At 36.7% G+C, this 17,066-nt stretch overlaps 2 protein-coding genes across 2 annotated transcripts in view; both read right to left on the reverse strand.

The window, feature by feature from the left end:
- The window catches only part of agmo (alkylglycerol monooxygenase), a 30,148-nt gene extending 21,393 nt beyond the window's left edge, over nt 1–8,755 (reverse strand). Inside the window, exons 1-3 of the mRNA XM_077721119.1 lie at nt 8,539–8,755; nt 2,765–2,895; nt 1,684–1,835 (exon numbers count right to left, since the gene is read on the reverse strand). Coding sequence (XP_077577245.1) covers nt 1,684–1,835; nt 2,765–2,895; nt 8,539–8,658 — 403 coding nt within the window. The 5' untranslated portion in view covers nt 8,659–8,755. The remainder of the gene's footprint in view (nt 1–1,683; nt 1,836–2,764; nt 2,896–8,538) is intronic.
- A 1,181-nt stretch (nt 8,756–9,936) lies between these two features.
- meox2a (mesenchyme homeobox 2a) lies at nt 9,937–14,970 on the reverse strand. The gene is made up of 3 exons (XM_077721109.1): nt 14,296–14,970; nt 11,309–11,466; nt 9,937–10,418 (listed from the first exon to the last, which is right to left on the reverse strand). Exons 1-3 carry the CDS (start codon nt 14,783–14,785, stop codon nt 10,200–10,202), a joined length of 867 nt encoding a protein of 288 aa, XP_077577235.1. The 5' UTR covers nt 14,786–14,970; the 3' UTR covers nt 9,937–10,199.
- Between the last annotated feature and the right edge of the window lie 2,096 nt (nt 14,971–17,066).

Genomic DNA, 17,066 nt, shown 5'->3' on the forward strand with positions numbered 1-17,066 from the left:
AACTTCAATTTGAACAATTTCAACTTATGGACAATTTCAACTTATGGACAATTTCAATTTATGGACAATTTCAACTTGTGAACTATTTCAACTTGTGAACTATTTCAACTTGTGAACAATTTCAACTAGTGAACAATTTCAACTAGTGAACAATTTCAACTAGTGAACAATTTCAACTAGTGAACAATTTCAACTAGTGAACAATTTCAACTAGTGAACAATTTCAACTAGTGAACAATTTCAACTTGTGAACAATTTCAACTTGTGAACTATTTCAACTAATGAACTATTTCCACCTATGAACAATCTCAACTTATGAACAATCTCAATTTATGAACAATCTCAATTTATGAACCATTTCCACTTATGAACACTTTCCACTTATGAACACTTTCAACTTATGAACACTTTCAACTTATGAACACTTTCAACTTATGAACACTTCCCACTTATGAAAACTTCCCACTTATGAAAACTTCCCACTTATGAAAACTTCCCACTTATGAAAACTTCCCACTTATGAAAACTTCCCACTTATGAAAACTTCCCACTTATGAAAACTTCCCACTTATGAACAATTTCAACTTATGAACAATTTCCACTTATGAACAATTTCCACTTATGAACAATTTCCACTTATGAACAATTTCCACTTATGAACAATTTCCACTTATGAACAATTTCCACTTATGAACAATTTCCACTTATAAAGAATTTCAACTTGTGAACAATCTCAACTTATGAACAACTTCAACTTATGAACAATTTCAACTTATGAACAATTTCAACTTATGAACAATTTCAACTTATGAACCATTTCAACTTATGAACCTTTTCAACTTATGAACCTTTTCAATTTATGAACCTTTTCAACTTATGAACAAGCACTCGGAACATAACTCGTCATAATTAGGGGAGTGTCTGTACATAATTCATTATTTTGACCTTTGTGCAAAGGTCATAATGACTAAAAAAACAATATAATATACAAAAAAACGAATATTTTTGAAAGAGGGAAAATTAAAGGTAGAAAAAAAACGTGCTGATTTTGTTGGGACAGAGCCTAAATTAGACGTATTTGACAGAAAGGAGACGTGACCTTTACTTAAGTCGCCACCGCATCCACTAAGTCATCCGATGCCGTCGGCAGAATAGCGAAGGCCACGGACGCTTTTGGGCGCCATCGTTGTTGACAGCCGCGTCCGTTGTTTACTCTGCAGCGCCACTAATGGCAGCTCTCCGTCCAAATGCGACCCCGCCTTTGATTACCGGGGAGACAATCGGCTCGTCTACGCCGCTTTTAGCGGGCGGCGGCGGTTTGACTAAATGCACTCGTTTACGTCTTTGACGTAAAAGGCAAATCTTCGGTTTTTCCAAGTATGCGAATTTGTGCTTTGTTGTTAGCAAAGTCACGTTTGCAAAATTTGGAATGCCACGTGATGAAATCATATAAAAAAATTATTTAATTGAGGATTTACTTTCCCGGGCCACACAAAATGATGGGTTGGGCCAGATTTGGCCCCCGGACCGCCACTTTGACACCTGTGCTGTATTCAATGTACATTTGTAGAAATTCCTTATAAGAAATTTCAATGAATGGTGCGATTCCTATATAAATTTCAACTAATTTCACTTCTTTGAAACATTGTTTTGAATGTATTTTTGAAAAATCCAAGCACTGACCGTGAGCGAAACGATGGAACCAGTAGTAGCAAAAGTCCACGGCCAGGAAGGAGAACCACCAGGTCCAGGCCGAATCCCACGGCAGCTCCAGCAGGCGGTAGCGCTCCCACACCAACACGTAGGCCGACAGTTCCAGACCTCGCATCAGCAGCCTTGAAGGGAGATCCGGCATACAGTTTAGAGGGAGAACTTTCACCTAATAAACTCCACATTCGCCATTACTGTACATGCCAATTGAGGTGCACTTTGGATCTTGGAAATGTACTATATATCAGCACTGAAGTGTATTTTATTTATTTATTTATTTTTTTTTAAAATCGGGGTGACCCTACTTTGCGATTTTTCAATTGACCCCGATAATGGAGGATTATAGTACACTTAAACAGTTTTAAAAGAAATAAGTACAGTAATACCTTGACATACGAGTGCCAACAGATGAGCGATTTGAGATAAGAGTAAAATTCCATGCAGATATTTGCCTTGAGGGATTACTGTACACTTAAACTGTTGCAATAAAAATAAGTACAGTAACACCTTGACATATGAGTGCCAACAGATGAGCAATTTGAGATAAGAGTAAAATTCCGAGCAAATATATGCCTTGAGGAATTACTGTACACTTAAACAGTCGCAATAAAAATAAGTATAATAATACCTTGACATATGAGTGCCCCAACAGACAAGCGATTTGAGATAAGAGCAAAATTCCAAGCAAATATTTGCCTTGAGGTATTACTGTACACTTTAAACAGTTGCAGTAAAAATAAGTATAATAATACCTTGACATATGAGTGCTCCAACAGCGAGTGATTTGAGATAAGAGTCAAATTTGAAGCAAATATTTGCCTTGAAGGATTATTGTACACAAACAGTTTTAATAGAAATAAGTAGAGTAATACCTTGACATATGAGTACCAACAGCGAGCGATTTAAGATAAGAGTAAAATTCCGAGCAAATATTTGTCTTGAGATACGAGCTGCATCTCCCTTGAGATCTTGGAAATATTATATATATTATACTATATTATTATGTTATATTTTCTGGAGTTCACAAACTCATTTGACATTAAGAAAGACTCACAGTGGCAGTCGTGACATCATTCCGAGGGACACGGAGACCACGCTGTCCGCAACGTTGTAAAATTTGGCGTCGGACATTAGCGAGGCTAGCAGCATCTCCAGAACCACCAGACCTAAGAACCATGGATTAGCCTACAAAAACACACACACAAATACACAAAATCATGACTCAGCACCATGTCAGCATCCCTTAAAAAAGGACATGGACATGTCTTGCTTTTATTTTTTAGCGGGACTATTTACTTTGGCTAAAAAAGACGACTTTCAAGTGTGCTCATCCGTGATGTTTGCCGGAGGAAACCGAGCCAAAAAATATACCACATCAACATTTAGCACATCACCAGACAATAAAAACTATTACTATATTTACATAGTAATTTAAACTTTTATCTCCTATATGTGATTTTTGTTACAGAAATACAGCATGTACATTTATTGGTCCTTACACATGTAATTGTAATATATTATATTCTTAATCTTGTTAAAAAGGTATCAAATGTTTTTTTCCAAGTTAAACTTATTAGGCTATGCTAGCAAGCTAATATGTTAGCATATTCCCATTCAATTTGTTTATGAATTAGCAGCATTATTTTAAACAGGTTAAATTTTGGAAAAAAAATCTATTAATAGAAATGGCTAAAGAATAATTTGTCTAATTAGGTTAGATTATATTAGATTAGGTAACTTTATTCATCCTGTATTGGCTAAAATAGCAAGCTAATAGCTAAGCACATTCCAATTCATTTTAATGTATTGGAAGTATTATTTTAAACAGGTTTAATTTTGAAAAAAATATCAGAAATTGCCAAAACTAATTAGTTTAGATTAGATTAGATCAGATAATGTTATTAATCTCATATTCGGGAAATTTCATTGTCACATTAGCAAGAAAATGAGAATACAGACACAGCAAAATACATTTTAAACATAAATAAATAGGTAATAATTAAGTTAATAAATAAATGTGTGTGTAATAATAATTAAGTGCATATTTTGAAATATTAACTTGATTATGGAAGAAAAATATGAAAACCTCGGATTTATCTGCATTGGATTAATCAACAACAACATTTTTAGCCTAATACACAAGATATACTTCACAAATAGATCATTTAGTTCAAATTTAATGTGTAAAAAAATCTGCATTTAGCTAAAAAGTTACAAATTGTGTTATTTCATGTATATGTAGCGTGTTTTTGTACTAAAAAAGAATTTTAACGGCAGTCCAACATGGATCTCATTACTGCCGCTCAACTTTATCTGGAGAAAGTGCTCGCTAAAATTCCAACATCTGCTCGTCGACTGCTACCAACACGTCAAAGTCAAAAGCATACCTGTCAACCTCGAACCATTTGTGATCTTACCAATTTTTGTTTTCGCCCTTACATATATGTATAAATACATGGAAAATCTTACCACTTTACTTTTTTGTAAAAAATCACGAACAACAAGTGAAAATGAAAGTAAACATAAACAAGGGAACAGGAAACGGAAATCACATGGTGAAAGTGTTACAAAACGAAATGTTTATCATGATCTTTTTTTTTTAGCCAATCAGAGGCGCCGGTACATATATCACTTGGCAGACATGCGTTTCCGGGAAGAAACAATGGCGGATGGTGAAAAATGGCTAGAAAGTGCCTTAATTTATTTTTTTTTCTCAAAATCACCGTTTAGCGTACCATTTTCATGTGTACAGCGTACCAATATAAAAATGGGCTTTCAGTTGTACCAATTACGGCGAGAACGTACCAGTTGACAGGTATGCAAAAGTCCCGTTTCCTCCCGAGTAGTAAAATTCACTTCACAATGTTTTAACGGACTGCTGTCAAAGTGGCGGCCCAAGGGCCAAATCTGGTCCTTAGGGTGGAAAAGTTATGTTGACTGCTAATTTAAAGATATTGTTTGATAGATCTCATAAGATGGAGAAACCATGCTAACCGCAAAAACAAAGTCGTATTGTATAAGTGAAAATGCTAAGCTAAATGGTAATGAGAACAGAAGACATGCTAAAAGCTAAGCTAAAGTTAAAGTAAACAGGAAAAGTCAAGCTAATGTCAAATAAAACAAAATACGCTAACAAATAACTCAGATAATTTGAGCTACAAAAAAAGAGTATAAAGCTAAAAAGCCATGTTAGCCGCTAAGATATAATGAAACAAAAGACAGAAACATGAGGTAAAAGCTAAGCTAAAGTGCTAACTACTAATTTAAAGATATTGTTTGATAGATATCATAAAATGGAGAAACCAAGATAAATGCTAAACATGCTAACTGCTAAGCTAAAGTTAGAGTAAACAGAAAAGTCAAAGAACAAAATATGCTAACAAATAACTAAGAGAATTTGAGCTACAACAAATGTATAATGCTAAAAAGCCATGTTAGCCGCTAAAATATAATGAAACAAAAGACAGAGAAACATGAAGTAAAGGCTAAGCTAAAGTGCTAACTACTAATTTAAAGATATTGTTTATATATTACATAAAATGGAGAAACTATGCTAAATGGTAAACCCAAGAGAAAGTCGTATTATATAAGCAGGAATGCTATGCTAAAAATGGTAATGGTAACAAAATCCATGCTAACTGCTAAGCTAATGTAAACAGGAAAAGTCAAGCTAAAGTCAAAAAGAACAAAATACGCTAACAAATAACTAAGATAATTTTAGATACAAAAAAAAAAAGAGTATAATGCTAAAAAAGCCATTTAACTGCTAGGGCAAAAAGAAACATGCGGTAAAAGCTAAGCTAAATTGCTAACTACTAATTTAAAGATATTATTTGATAGATGCTAAATGCTAAACCCAAGAGAAACCTGTACTGTATAATCGAAAATGCAAAGCTAAATGGTAATGATAACAAAATCCATGCTAACTGATAAGCTAAAGTCCACAGGAAAAGCCAAGCTAAAGTCAAAAAGAACAAAATACGCTAACAAATAACTAAGATAATTTTAGATACAAAAAAAAAAAAAAAGAGTATAATGCTAAAAAAGCCATTTTAACCGCAAAAATATAATGAAACAAAAGATGAAATCATGGGATAAACGCTAAGCTAAAGTGAGATAATGGCGTTTTCAACTTGAGGCTATCCACACGGGTTGCACTTCTATAACCTTTCCGCCGGGTTTTTGTCAGGGCTAATTTGTTTTTTGGCGTGCAACATTTGTGGAGCAGATGTGGGCGCGTTTTGCCTTCATTCATACGTCTGGCCGAGGTCACGCTTGACATAAAACATGGCGGCTGACAAGACACTTTTATCCTCGCTTTCACTGTGGCTAAAAGGCCGTAAATCCAAAGCGGTCGGCTTGTTAAAAGGAGGGCCCTTTTTTTTTGGTGTGTAAACTCATTTAAAAAACACATAAACATCGCTGAGTCACTAATTGAGCTGCACAGCCAACAAATGTATTAAATCACATTGGCTATTTTATGGAGTCTTTCGAGGATGAGATAATTACAATTTATGTTCACGCTCACAACTGACATTCTGGTTAATTGCTGCTCTATGTTATGAAACATTGATTTTCTCTCAAAATAGAATATTTTTTTAAATACCTGTCATTTTATGTTTTTGTATTCTTTTAAAATTACCTAAATGTCGTGTAATTTAATTGACTAACTATATTTGAATATTCCCAGGACCCAGAACCCAATACCAAGACCCAATACCAAGACCCAATACCAAGACCCAATACCTAGACCCAATACCTAGACTCAATACCTAGACCCAGGACCCAATACCTAGACCCAAGACCCAAGACCCAAGACCCAAGACCCAATACCCAAGACCCAATACCCAAGACCCACAACCCACAACCCACAACCCAAGACCCAAGACCCAAGACCCAATACCCAAGATCCAAGACCCAAGATCCAAGACCCAATACCCAATACCCAAGACCCAAGATCCAAGACCCAGAACCCTATACCTAGACCCAATACCTAGACCCAATACCTAGACCCAATACCTAGACCCAATACCCAATACCCAAATACCCAATACCCAAATACCCAATACCCAATACCCAAATACCCAAATACCCAAATAATCAAATACCCAAATAATCAAATACCCAAATACCCAAATACACAATACCCAAATTTCCAAATACCCAAATACCCAAATACCCAAATACCCAAATACCCAAATACCCAAATACCCAAATACCCAAATACCCAAATACCCAAATACCCAAGACCCAGAACCCAATACCCAAAATCCCAAATACCCAAAACCCAAAAACCCAAATACCCAAAAACCCAAATACCCAAATACCCAATACATTCGATTTTTTTTTACATTTTTTGACATTTTCTTGTAATTTAACTTGTCTTGGTCCAATTTGACACTTTAGTCTTACCTTCTTTATTAAAAAATAGATATACACTCAATCCTTTCCTAAATTATGACTTTTCCTCTAAAAACATAACTTTCCATTCACTCAATTTTTAGAAAAAAACCTTCCAAAAATTCCCCCTCAAACCCAAAAAACTGCTCAAGAATTCCTCCATTTTGTTTCAACATAGCGATTTGTCCTCTTCCTGACTGTGAATCGCCCCAATCTCAAATCGACAAATTTCCCCGAATGAGAACCAATCGAGTATCTCTCTCCCGGTCCATCTTTACCATCCGATTCGGTTTTCTCACGGCAATCGGCCAAAGATCGGAAGGTAATGCAAGCATGAAAAAAATAAAGATTGCAGCCTTCACATGACGCAGACTCACAACAGTACTCTTATTGTTTGAGAACAACAATGGAGGCCAAAACGTACCACGAGAAGAGCACAAGCGCAAAATCAGAAAAACTAATCAAGAAACGCTCCTACGTCATCACAATGCTGTTTACTAATCGCTGATATTCACGGCGATAGACGTCCAATCCAGTTGGACTGGGAAAGGCTTTTGTAAAAAAGGATTGGACGTCTATCGCTATCCAAAACAGCAAAAAAGTTGTGCTGTTGTTAAAAGTTATGATTCGTGATTTTGATTTTTTTGACAAATAAAATGGAAGAGTTCAGAAAATGTACTGCATTTTATGGACTATAAACTGCATTTTTTTACATAATTTGCGAATACTATTCAATTGTGACTTGTTATTTTTCTGACTGGTCACCGACAGCCTGTTATGGTTTTTATTAATTTGTTTTTTTTACAATATTTTTATCTGGAAAATTCTTAACAGATGCTTATTTAGCCTGTTGTTCTCCATTTTACGATTTTTACTTTAACATATGTTTGTTCTTGGTTTTTGATCAAATAAAAAATGATTCCCTTACAAAAATGCAACTTCTACACCAGTGAGACTTTTTGTGTATGTTTTTGGCCAGAGCGGGGGTGCTGGAGCCTATCCCAGAAAACTTTATAATGTATTGTATGAAAAGTATTTTTTTTTTGCCCAAAAATTTTTTTTTGCAGAATTTTTTTTTTTTTTGCAGAAAAATATTTTTTGCAAGTAAAGTTTTTTGCCCAAGAAATATTTTTTTGCGGGTATCAGTTACTGAGAAAATGGAAAATATCACTAACCAACATTAATATTGAACTACTGTTGTTATAAAGTAACTAACTTTTCACTCAAATATGTATTTTTACTATAGTACTTAAACATTCTAATCCAACCAAAACCAAAAGTAAAAATATGTCACTTTACAAGCTTCTCTTCTTTCAAACAATCATTAAAAAGTAATAATAATAACAATAATAATAACAGATGTATCAGTAATCCATCAATGTCAATAGCGTCCAATGTAAACAGTTAGCATGCAATTTGAGAACTAACCTGGTGGACATAAGCGGGGACGTCTTCTACCCGTGGGAAGGACGACTCGTTGGGGCTGAGCAAGTACAGCATGGCCCGGAACCTGGATGGAAGCGCTCCCAAAAGGCCCCCGTCCGCCATGATGTCCACTCGCTAAGGGGTTAGCGGTCAAAACGAGAAGATCCGGACGGCAGGACACCGTGTCTTCTTATGGGCTGGGAAAATAGGTCAGTTGCTCGCGACCGCGACCGCGGTCACGCTGGGAAATCATCATCATTTTCACGTTAATGATCTTTCAATGGCCGCTGCCAAGAGGCGGGACTCGACACGCGGGAATTTGCAAGCTGATGTAAGATTTTTTTTACCTGAAAATTAAATTGTTAGAAAAGTTAGAATTCAATGGGAAATAAATAGCACATTATATCATGATTTTTATCTAGAAGTCCTGTTATGATTTACAACAATTTCAATGAGAACTATTGCAGTGAAGCTATTTATATGTTAGTAGTAGTAATCTATAACGAGTCCTCTTAATAGTAGTACTAGTATATAACGAGTAATCTTGGTAGTAGTAGTAGTAGTTATCTATAACAAGTCATCTCTTAGTAGTAGTAGTAGTAGTAAACTATAACGAGTCATCTCCTAGTAGTAGTAGTAATCTATAACAAGTCATCTTTTAGTAGTAGTAGTAGTAATCTATAACAAGTCATATTTTAGTAGTAGTAATCTATAACAAGTCATATTTTAGTAGTAGTAATCTATAACAAGTCATATTTAAGTAGTAGTAATCTATAACAAGTCATATTTTAGAAGTAGTAATCTATAACAAGTCATCTTTTAGTAGTAGTAGTAGTAGTAGTAGTAGTGGTCTTAGTAATCTATAATGAATGATCTCTCAGTAGTAGTAGTAATGGTAGTAGTAGTTATCTACGAGTCATCTCTTAGTAGTAGAAGAAGTTGTAGTAGTAGTAGTTATCTATAACGAGACATCTCTTAGTAGTAGTAGTAGTAGTGGTAGTAGTAGTAGTAGTAGTGGTGGTTGTAGTAGTAGTAGTAGTGGTGGTAGTAGTAGTAGTAGTGGTAGTAGTAGTAGTAGTGGTAGTAGTAGCAGTAGTAGTAGTTATATATATAGTTATATGAGGAACAATACAAAAAAGTCCCAAAGGTTGTCAGTCATTGTTTATTAGGGTACAAGCCGACAACTGCGGGTACAAACGTATAAGAATGCTGTTTATTTATCTACACATCATCGAGTATCTTCATTTGCTTCAAAATTTAAAGTCCTCCCACCAATTCTTTTTAAAAAGGGAGACTGATGACAAAATACAGAGGCCGGCGCTAACGCGTTTGCATTGGAGCGCTAATGCATTAAAAATGAAGAAAAAGAACGAAAAGCAATGACGATAAATTCCTCCAGGATTTTGCTAAATTTGCTCATTGCTGCCCCCTCAGTTTCCAAGCGGTACTGCAACAACTCTGTCCGCTTAGGACGTCCGTCAAAATGTTTTTTTTGCGTCAAAAAAGGTCCGCCGAGTCCAACAGTGCAAATTAAACGTGGAATGTTTACGTCGAATTGAGCGCCAGATTTGGCACTTTGGTTGATGCTAATGCTAAAGCTAACTGAAAAGTTTAAAAGGGGGTTTCGCTGTACCGGCGTTTGTTTTTTTCAGGAAGTAAAAAGGTCATAAAATGGCGTGCTCGTCACTCTGGTCGCTGTCATGACTGTCGTCGTTTGCCAACGAGTCCGCGGAACGGCGCGAGGGCGCCATGACGGCCAAATCGGACGGTAGCAGAGTTCCCTTTTTCACGTTGACCAGTTCTTTTTCCCGAGCCGCCGCCCCCTGCTGGCCGCCCTTTACGCGCTTCCACTTCATTCGCCGGTTCTGGAACCAAACCTTCACCTGCACAAACGCAGCCAAGAGGCGGAGTTTAGTGAGCGGAGGGGATGGGATGTTATTCGGGTTAATTGCGCAAAAGAAATGGGATTATTTGGAAAAAATTAGGATGTTTCGCAAAGTTTTTGGTGATTTTTTTTTTAAAGATTAGATTTTTTTTATTGATTTTTTATAAAAGGCTGATATGGTGGGGATAAAGTTGGAGTTTGACAGGGTAAAATTATTATTTTTACAAATTAACATTTTGATTTGTGAAGTTTTTGTTAAATTTTTCTTTTTTAAAGATTTGATTTTTTTATTGATTTTTTTTTATAAAAGGCTAATATGGTGGGAATAAAGTTGGAGTTTGACAAGATAAAATTATTATTTTTACAAATTAACATTTTGATTTGTGAAGTTTTTGTTCATTTTTTTATTTTTTTTAAAGATTTTTTTTATTTTTATTTTTTTATAAAAAGCTAATATCATGGGAATAAAGTTGGAGTTTGACAGGGTAAAATAATTCTTTACACAGATTAACATTTTAGATTTTTTGGGAGAGAAAATGAATCAAAAATAAGAACAAACATGGCCCCAATAAACAAAAAAACGCAAAAAAAAACCTTTTTAAAAAATTTTTTTTTTCAAACTTGTTAGCCAGCTAGCTTAACATGCATGTTTTTGGGGAAATCGGAGTACCCGAAGAAAACCCACATAAACCCAGGAGAACATGCTAGCTCCACACATTGAGGACCGAATTGGGTTCGAACCCAGAACTGCGAGGCACACACGCTAAACACTACGCCAATTGACATCCAATCACAGTAGTAAATTACGATGATGTTAGCATTTTAAAATGTGTGATTTTCAGTGTCAAATATATCTAAAGTGTATATTTTGGTGGTTGTGGGCCTTACTTGTCTCTCGGTGAGGTCGAGGTTGACGGCGATCTCGTAGCGGCGAAGTCGGGTCAAGTAGTTGTGGTGCGCAAACTCGGCTTCCAGCTCTCGGATTTGTTCCTTGGTGAACGCCGTCCTCTCTTTACGTGCTTTGCCACTCAAAACATCCGTTGACTCTGAAACAATCCAAAACGTTATTTTTAAAATACAATCATAAAATAAAATAAATCCCATCTCAAACAATCACATGATTTATTGTTAACTTTGTTTTTAAATTGGTCTTACATGCAAACTTCACAGAGCAACGTTGGAAGGCATTTGGGGTTTGAACCCTAGATCGAAATACTGCGAGGCGGACATGCTAACCACTTACTCCACCGCGCCGATTTTTTTTTTGTTTTTTAATCATACACAGACAAACTCACGTTTATATATACACATGTATATACACACACACATACATATGTATACACACGTATATACACATGTATATACACACGTATATACACATGTATATACACACGTATATACACATGTATATACACACATATACACATTTATATACACACGTATACACATTTATATACATGTATACACATACACTGATACACGTGTATATATATACACATACACATGTATATGGACATGTAATTTATATATACACATGCCCACATATACACACAGATAAATATGTAAATAAGTAGTTATATTAATAGTTAAGAATATCTATAAGCGGCATAAAAATATGCTTTAATATGAAAGGATGCAATACATTTATTTTGTTCATTTAAAATGAATTATGGATTTAATCAAAATCTTTCAAAATATGTTATATACTTTTAATTTCACATAAATCCTTCCAAATATGAATATACTGCACACTTATAAACTTTCAAATAAGGTTTTTACATAATTATATATTTTTTTTAAATAAGATTTTGCAAGTAAAACGTGAATTGAGATTTTTATTATTAAAAAATTGAAAAAGGACCATTGAGACGTGATATTGTTTTTTCACAAGGTGTCGCTGGCTTTTTTGTTGTTTTTTTAAGGGATTTCAACCAAATGGTGAAACTGGAGCCATAGTCCATCTGCTATTTGGACAGCTGATTGAGTCAGCAGGCTAAGTGCTAATCAGTGTGCTAACAGGAGTTATGTGGGACTTCCAAAAAAAATGATCACGTTTCAGTGCCATTGACGGCAATAGACGTCCTCTCCATTAACTCAGCTCTGTTACACAATGTCTTCCCTAATAAAAACTTAAAACGCTAAAAATTGGTTGCCCTTTTCTGTTTACTTTTATTAATTTTCTTAATCCCACTAAAACCAAATACAAATACCCCACTCCACTATAAAATGTCATCCAAACGCCTCTTTTTCTTCCTTATTAAACCTCCATATCGACTTCCTTTTTTAAAAAGAGACGACATTTTTTATAGCAACCACAAAATATTCAAGAAAGACCAAATACAAATACACCACTCCACTATAAAATGTCATCTAAACGCCTCTTTTTCTTCCCTTATTAAACCTCCTTATCAACTTCCTTTTTTAAAAAAGACAACATTTTTTATAGCAACCGCAAATTATTCAAGAAAATCAAGCCTCAATTATTATTATTATTATTTTTTTGATGGATGGATAACTTTATTCATCTCATATTCGGGAAATTCCATAGTTCAAATTTAAATGTCACCTTAAAAAAATTAAAAATTTGAATTTTAAATCAATTCGGTCAACTCATTTAATGATATTTATAGTATAATGGTGTCCAACCCAAAAGACAGCAGAGCCCATTAGTGCTCCTTTAAAGGGCCAGCGCGACAAAAAAAAAAATTGCTTGGACAGATCACGTTGCCGGCGACGACGCTGCTGATGGATGGCCGCCGGGAAAAGATCTCCAATGGCGCGCAGTCAGGTTTTTTAAAGCGGAACATTCAGATCAGTTCATTTGTGGCCACGTTACATTTAATAGCTGCCATTGACCCTCACAGACGTCCAATCAGGTGGCTCTTTAAAAACCTTCTGCTGCGACTTTAAATGAGTTTTTTTGCAAATAGATGTCCAATCCAGACACGATAATCTACTGCCTGCCCTTTTAGTTTAAACAGATTGGACATCTATCGCTGTCAATGGCAGAAGGAGGCGACCAATCTGTTTGCATTTGGAGGGTTGGCAGGTATCCATTCAAAATTAATTCCGTTCATCCTAATTTTGTATATTTTTTCACAAAAAATGCTTATAAAAGAAAAAATAAATGGAATTGTCTTGAAGAAAAAATTACCAATTATTTAAGGTAATTTAACTGATTTTTGCCAAAAACAGCTAATATTTTTTATATATAATATTTTTTTTTGTTTTTTATGTATTTTTTTCAAGACCATATTGAAATGTGTATGCTTTTAATTTTGGACTTTAAAAAAAAGCATTTTTGGGGTAAAGTCAGTTTTCATCCTAAATTTTTCAGCCAAATTTGACCAAAAAAATAAAAATGTATGTCCAGCCATTTTTTTTAAAAATTAAATTTTATATTTACATGTTACCCCTGAATTTAAATTTTAGCCAAAAAATAGTTTCTTTGACTCAAAAACTTTCCCTGAAAACAACGGGTTTTGTTTCGTTTTCTGTGTCAAAATGTATACATTTTTCAATTTGTATTTTACTCAATTTACTCTCTAAAATTGGTCCCCAAAAAATATATATATTTAAAAAAGACTGCTGCCAAATATATAACAATTACATTTTTGTAATTTTACTGAACTATGTGTCAACTTGTATGATTATAGAATTTAAGTCAAATTTTAACACATTTTTAATGCGAAAATCGTGATCTGAACAATAAAATCCATTTATTTGCTTCCATTTTCTTGTTACTCATGATTTGTTCCTATTTCCCATTTAAATAACTCAAATCTACCATCCTACACGCATATTATATCCATATTTTAGACATTTTTTGTAGGCCAATCCTGACAACTTTTCACAATAAAATGTTCAATTTGTACCTGAGCTGTCACTCTTCCTCTTGGCGTTCCGCTTTTCCGCCTCGGCGGGCGACATGGCAAAGTCCGAGGACCCCCCCGGCGGGGCGGCAACGTGAGCCGAGTCCTGGGGTGGTGTCGGCCCCCCGTCGTGGGACAGGCGGGCATGAGGGTGGCAAAGAGGGGCACGGGCCCCCCCGGGCGACATCTGCTGGACGTGCCATGCCGCATGTTGTTGCTGCTGATGAGGATGATGATGATGATGGTGGTGGTTTGGAACCCCCCGGTGATGGTGAGCCTGTTGCAGATGCGGGTGCTGCTGCCGGGGGTGATAGAGCCCGTCCTCGGATGCGTAGTTGGACACAACGCCGGCCGGGGGCGAGGCCAACTCCGGGTAGGAGACGTGGTCCGAGCGTCCGTGGAGGGTCAACGGGGACGGGGCGAAGGCGGCCGGGTGGAGACCCTGGGTCGGGGCGTGGGGGCTCCGCAGGCAGCCGAAAAGCGTGGGGTCCATGGCCAGAAAATTTGGGGGGCCGAGGGGGGAAGAAACTCCTTAAAACCAACGGCGACGCATATCCGGGAGTTCCGAAAAGTTCCGAAAAGTTCCACCGTGGTCGTTTCCGACGTCCGTTCTCGGGGTAATCCGCTCGGGATGAAGTGCCGGGGTGAAGGGGGCCGGGTCCGGGACTGTCGGGGTGGTGGTGGTGGTGGTGGTGGGAGGGGGGGAGCGTGCGGGCTGGTAGGAGGTCTCGGGGAAGTCAGGGAGCCTGGCCAGGGGCCGTTATAAATAGGCTGTAATGTGAGAGGGGAGGCCGGGCTCGTTGGAGGGGGAATGGGAGGGGGGGGGTGCAATGTGAAAAGGGAACGCTGCCGTAAATCTGCCGGCAGCCGAGGGGAAAGGAAGGAGGGATTTTTGGGGGGGGGGGGGGGTGTGGTTGGGGGGGCGCTCGCTTTGCTTCATGGTTATTACACCCCAAGTTGAATCCGTCAAGAAAGTCAACACGTTGTCGCAGGTGATGAGTGCAAGAGAGGAACATTTGGGGAATTTAGCAAGTTAGCTTGGACAGGGAGATCAATAAAGAAGGAGGCTGTGACCGGACGTTTGGTCGTCCCGGGACGTTTGGTCGCCCCGGACGTTTGGTCGCCCCGGACGTTTGGTCGCCCCGGACGTTTGGTCGCCCCGGACGTTTGGTCGCCCCGGACGTTTGGTCGCCCCGGACGTTTGGTCGCCCCGGACGTTTGGTCGTCGGTCGTTTGGTCGCCAGACGTTTGGTCGTCGGACGTTTGGTCGCTGGTCAAATGTACTTAGATATGAACCAGTACTTAGATATTAAACTCTCTCTCTTAGATATTAAACTCTCTCTCATGAGTATAATTTCCAAAACTATTCCAGGTAATTTCCAGGCAACCTTAAAATGCCTAAGAAAATCACCATAAACTTTTTGTTGGCATGTCTCTAATAGCAAGTCAAAAAAATCTTGCAAAGCCACACCCACAACATTCATAAGAAGCCCCGCCCACAAAAAGGCCTATCAAGGCTTTCTCTTGAGTTTGAAACTGCCATTTTAAGCTCATTTTTCAACGTAATTTTGAAAAAAATATATAAAATTGACTCACCAGTACATTTTTGATATTTCCACGTGTAATAACTCATGACGGGGGCTGGGGGGGGTGCTTCATCCGCGATCTCCCCACAGGAAGACCCTTGACGTCATTCTGGTTTCTTCCTGTGGAGCGATTGGTCCCAACGTCCTCTGTTGACAAACAAAGGGCAATCTGCTTTCAATTCTCTCATTAGATGCCATCAAAACACTAAAAAATTCCATCCCATTGACTCCAATAGACGTCCAAAACATTAGAAAAAATAAAAATGTAGTTTTTCCTGTTTAGATATGTTTGGCATGACCACAACAACAATAAAACTAATGTGGACTTTTTTTTGGTCGTCACGGTAACTGCTAATGTCTGCGCTCTTTGGGATGGGGGGGGGGGCAGAGAGAGGAAATTAATTCCTCTTTTTGAGCAAGAAAATGACTTTTGCAGAAGGCAGCGAGTGGGTGGAAACAAGCCAAAGCCTCGAACGCCACAAGAGCTAGAATGTCAAAGAGGAACCACAAGAAGGTAACTCAGGTAAGGGGTTGCTTTAATAGAAAGCTTTTTATACTATAAAGTCATTTTTCCAAGAAGAAAATGGCAAATATTTACTATTAATTCCTTAAAAAAATCATACTATCTGCATTTTATTCCTGTCAAATGAAAACTATTCACCTGCATTGATACTTTTTCAAGTACCAAAGCTAAACATTGACGTATTTGTGTGATTTTCTTTTCTATTTTTTTCTCATTTTCTTTCTAAATAGTCATTTTTTCACATGTAAAATACTGGACACATGTTTATATGATAAAGAATGCCCTTAAAACTGCAATTACAAGTAAATAGTAAGCATTATATAGTCTATAAATAAATAAAAAACAATGTAGCTTATGCTAAGGTAGCAATGATGTCATTTCTGTCAAATGAAAACTTTCCATCCGCATTAATACTTTTTAAAGTCATAAAGCTAAACATTGACATGCTATTGTGATTATATTTTCTATTTTTTCTCATTTTCTTTCAAAATAAAGTCAACTTTTCACAGCAAGTGTGTTTATGGGACATAAAATGCTCTTAAAATTGCAATTAAAATTAAATATTAATGATTATGTAGCCTATAAATAAATAAAAATAACTTAGCTTATGCTAAGCTAGCAACGATTTAAACATTTACATACTTTGGTGATTTCTTTTTCCATTT

Source organism: Stigmatopora nigra, chromosome 7 (genome assembly GCF_051989575.1).
Source record: "Stigmatopora nigra isolate UIUO_SnigA chromosome 7, RoL_Snig_1.1, whole genome shotgun sequence".
Lineage (NCBI taxonomy): Eukaryota > Metazoa > Chordata > Actinopteri > Syngnathiformes > Syngnathidae > Stigmatopora > Stigmatopora nigra.

Coding starts and splice junctions, on each gene's coding strand:
- meox2a (XM_077721109.1), bottom strand. CDS start 14,785: ATGGACCCCACGCTTTTCGGCTGCCTGCGGAGCCCCCACGCCCCGACC. Junction 11,467..14,295: donor GAGGAAGAGTGACAGCTCAG/GTACAAATTGAA, acceptor GGATTGTTTCAG/AGTCAACGGATGTTTTGAGT. Junction 10,419..11,308: donor TCGACCTCACCGAGAGACAA/GTAAGGCCCACA, acceptor GCGTTTGTGCAG/GTGAAGGTTTGGTTCCAGAA.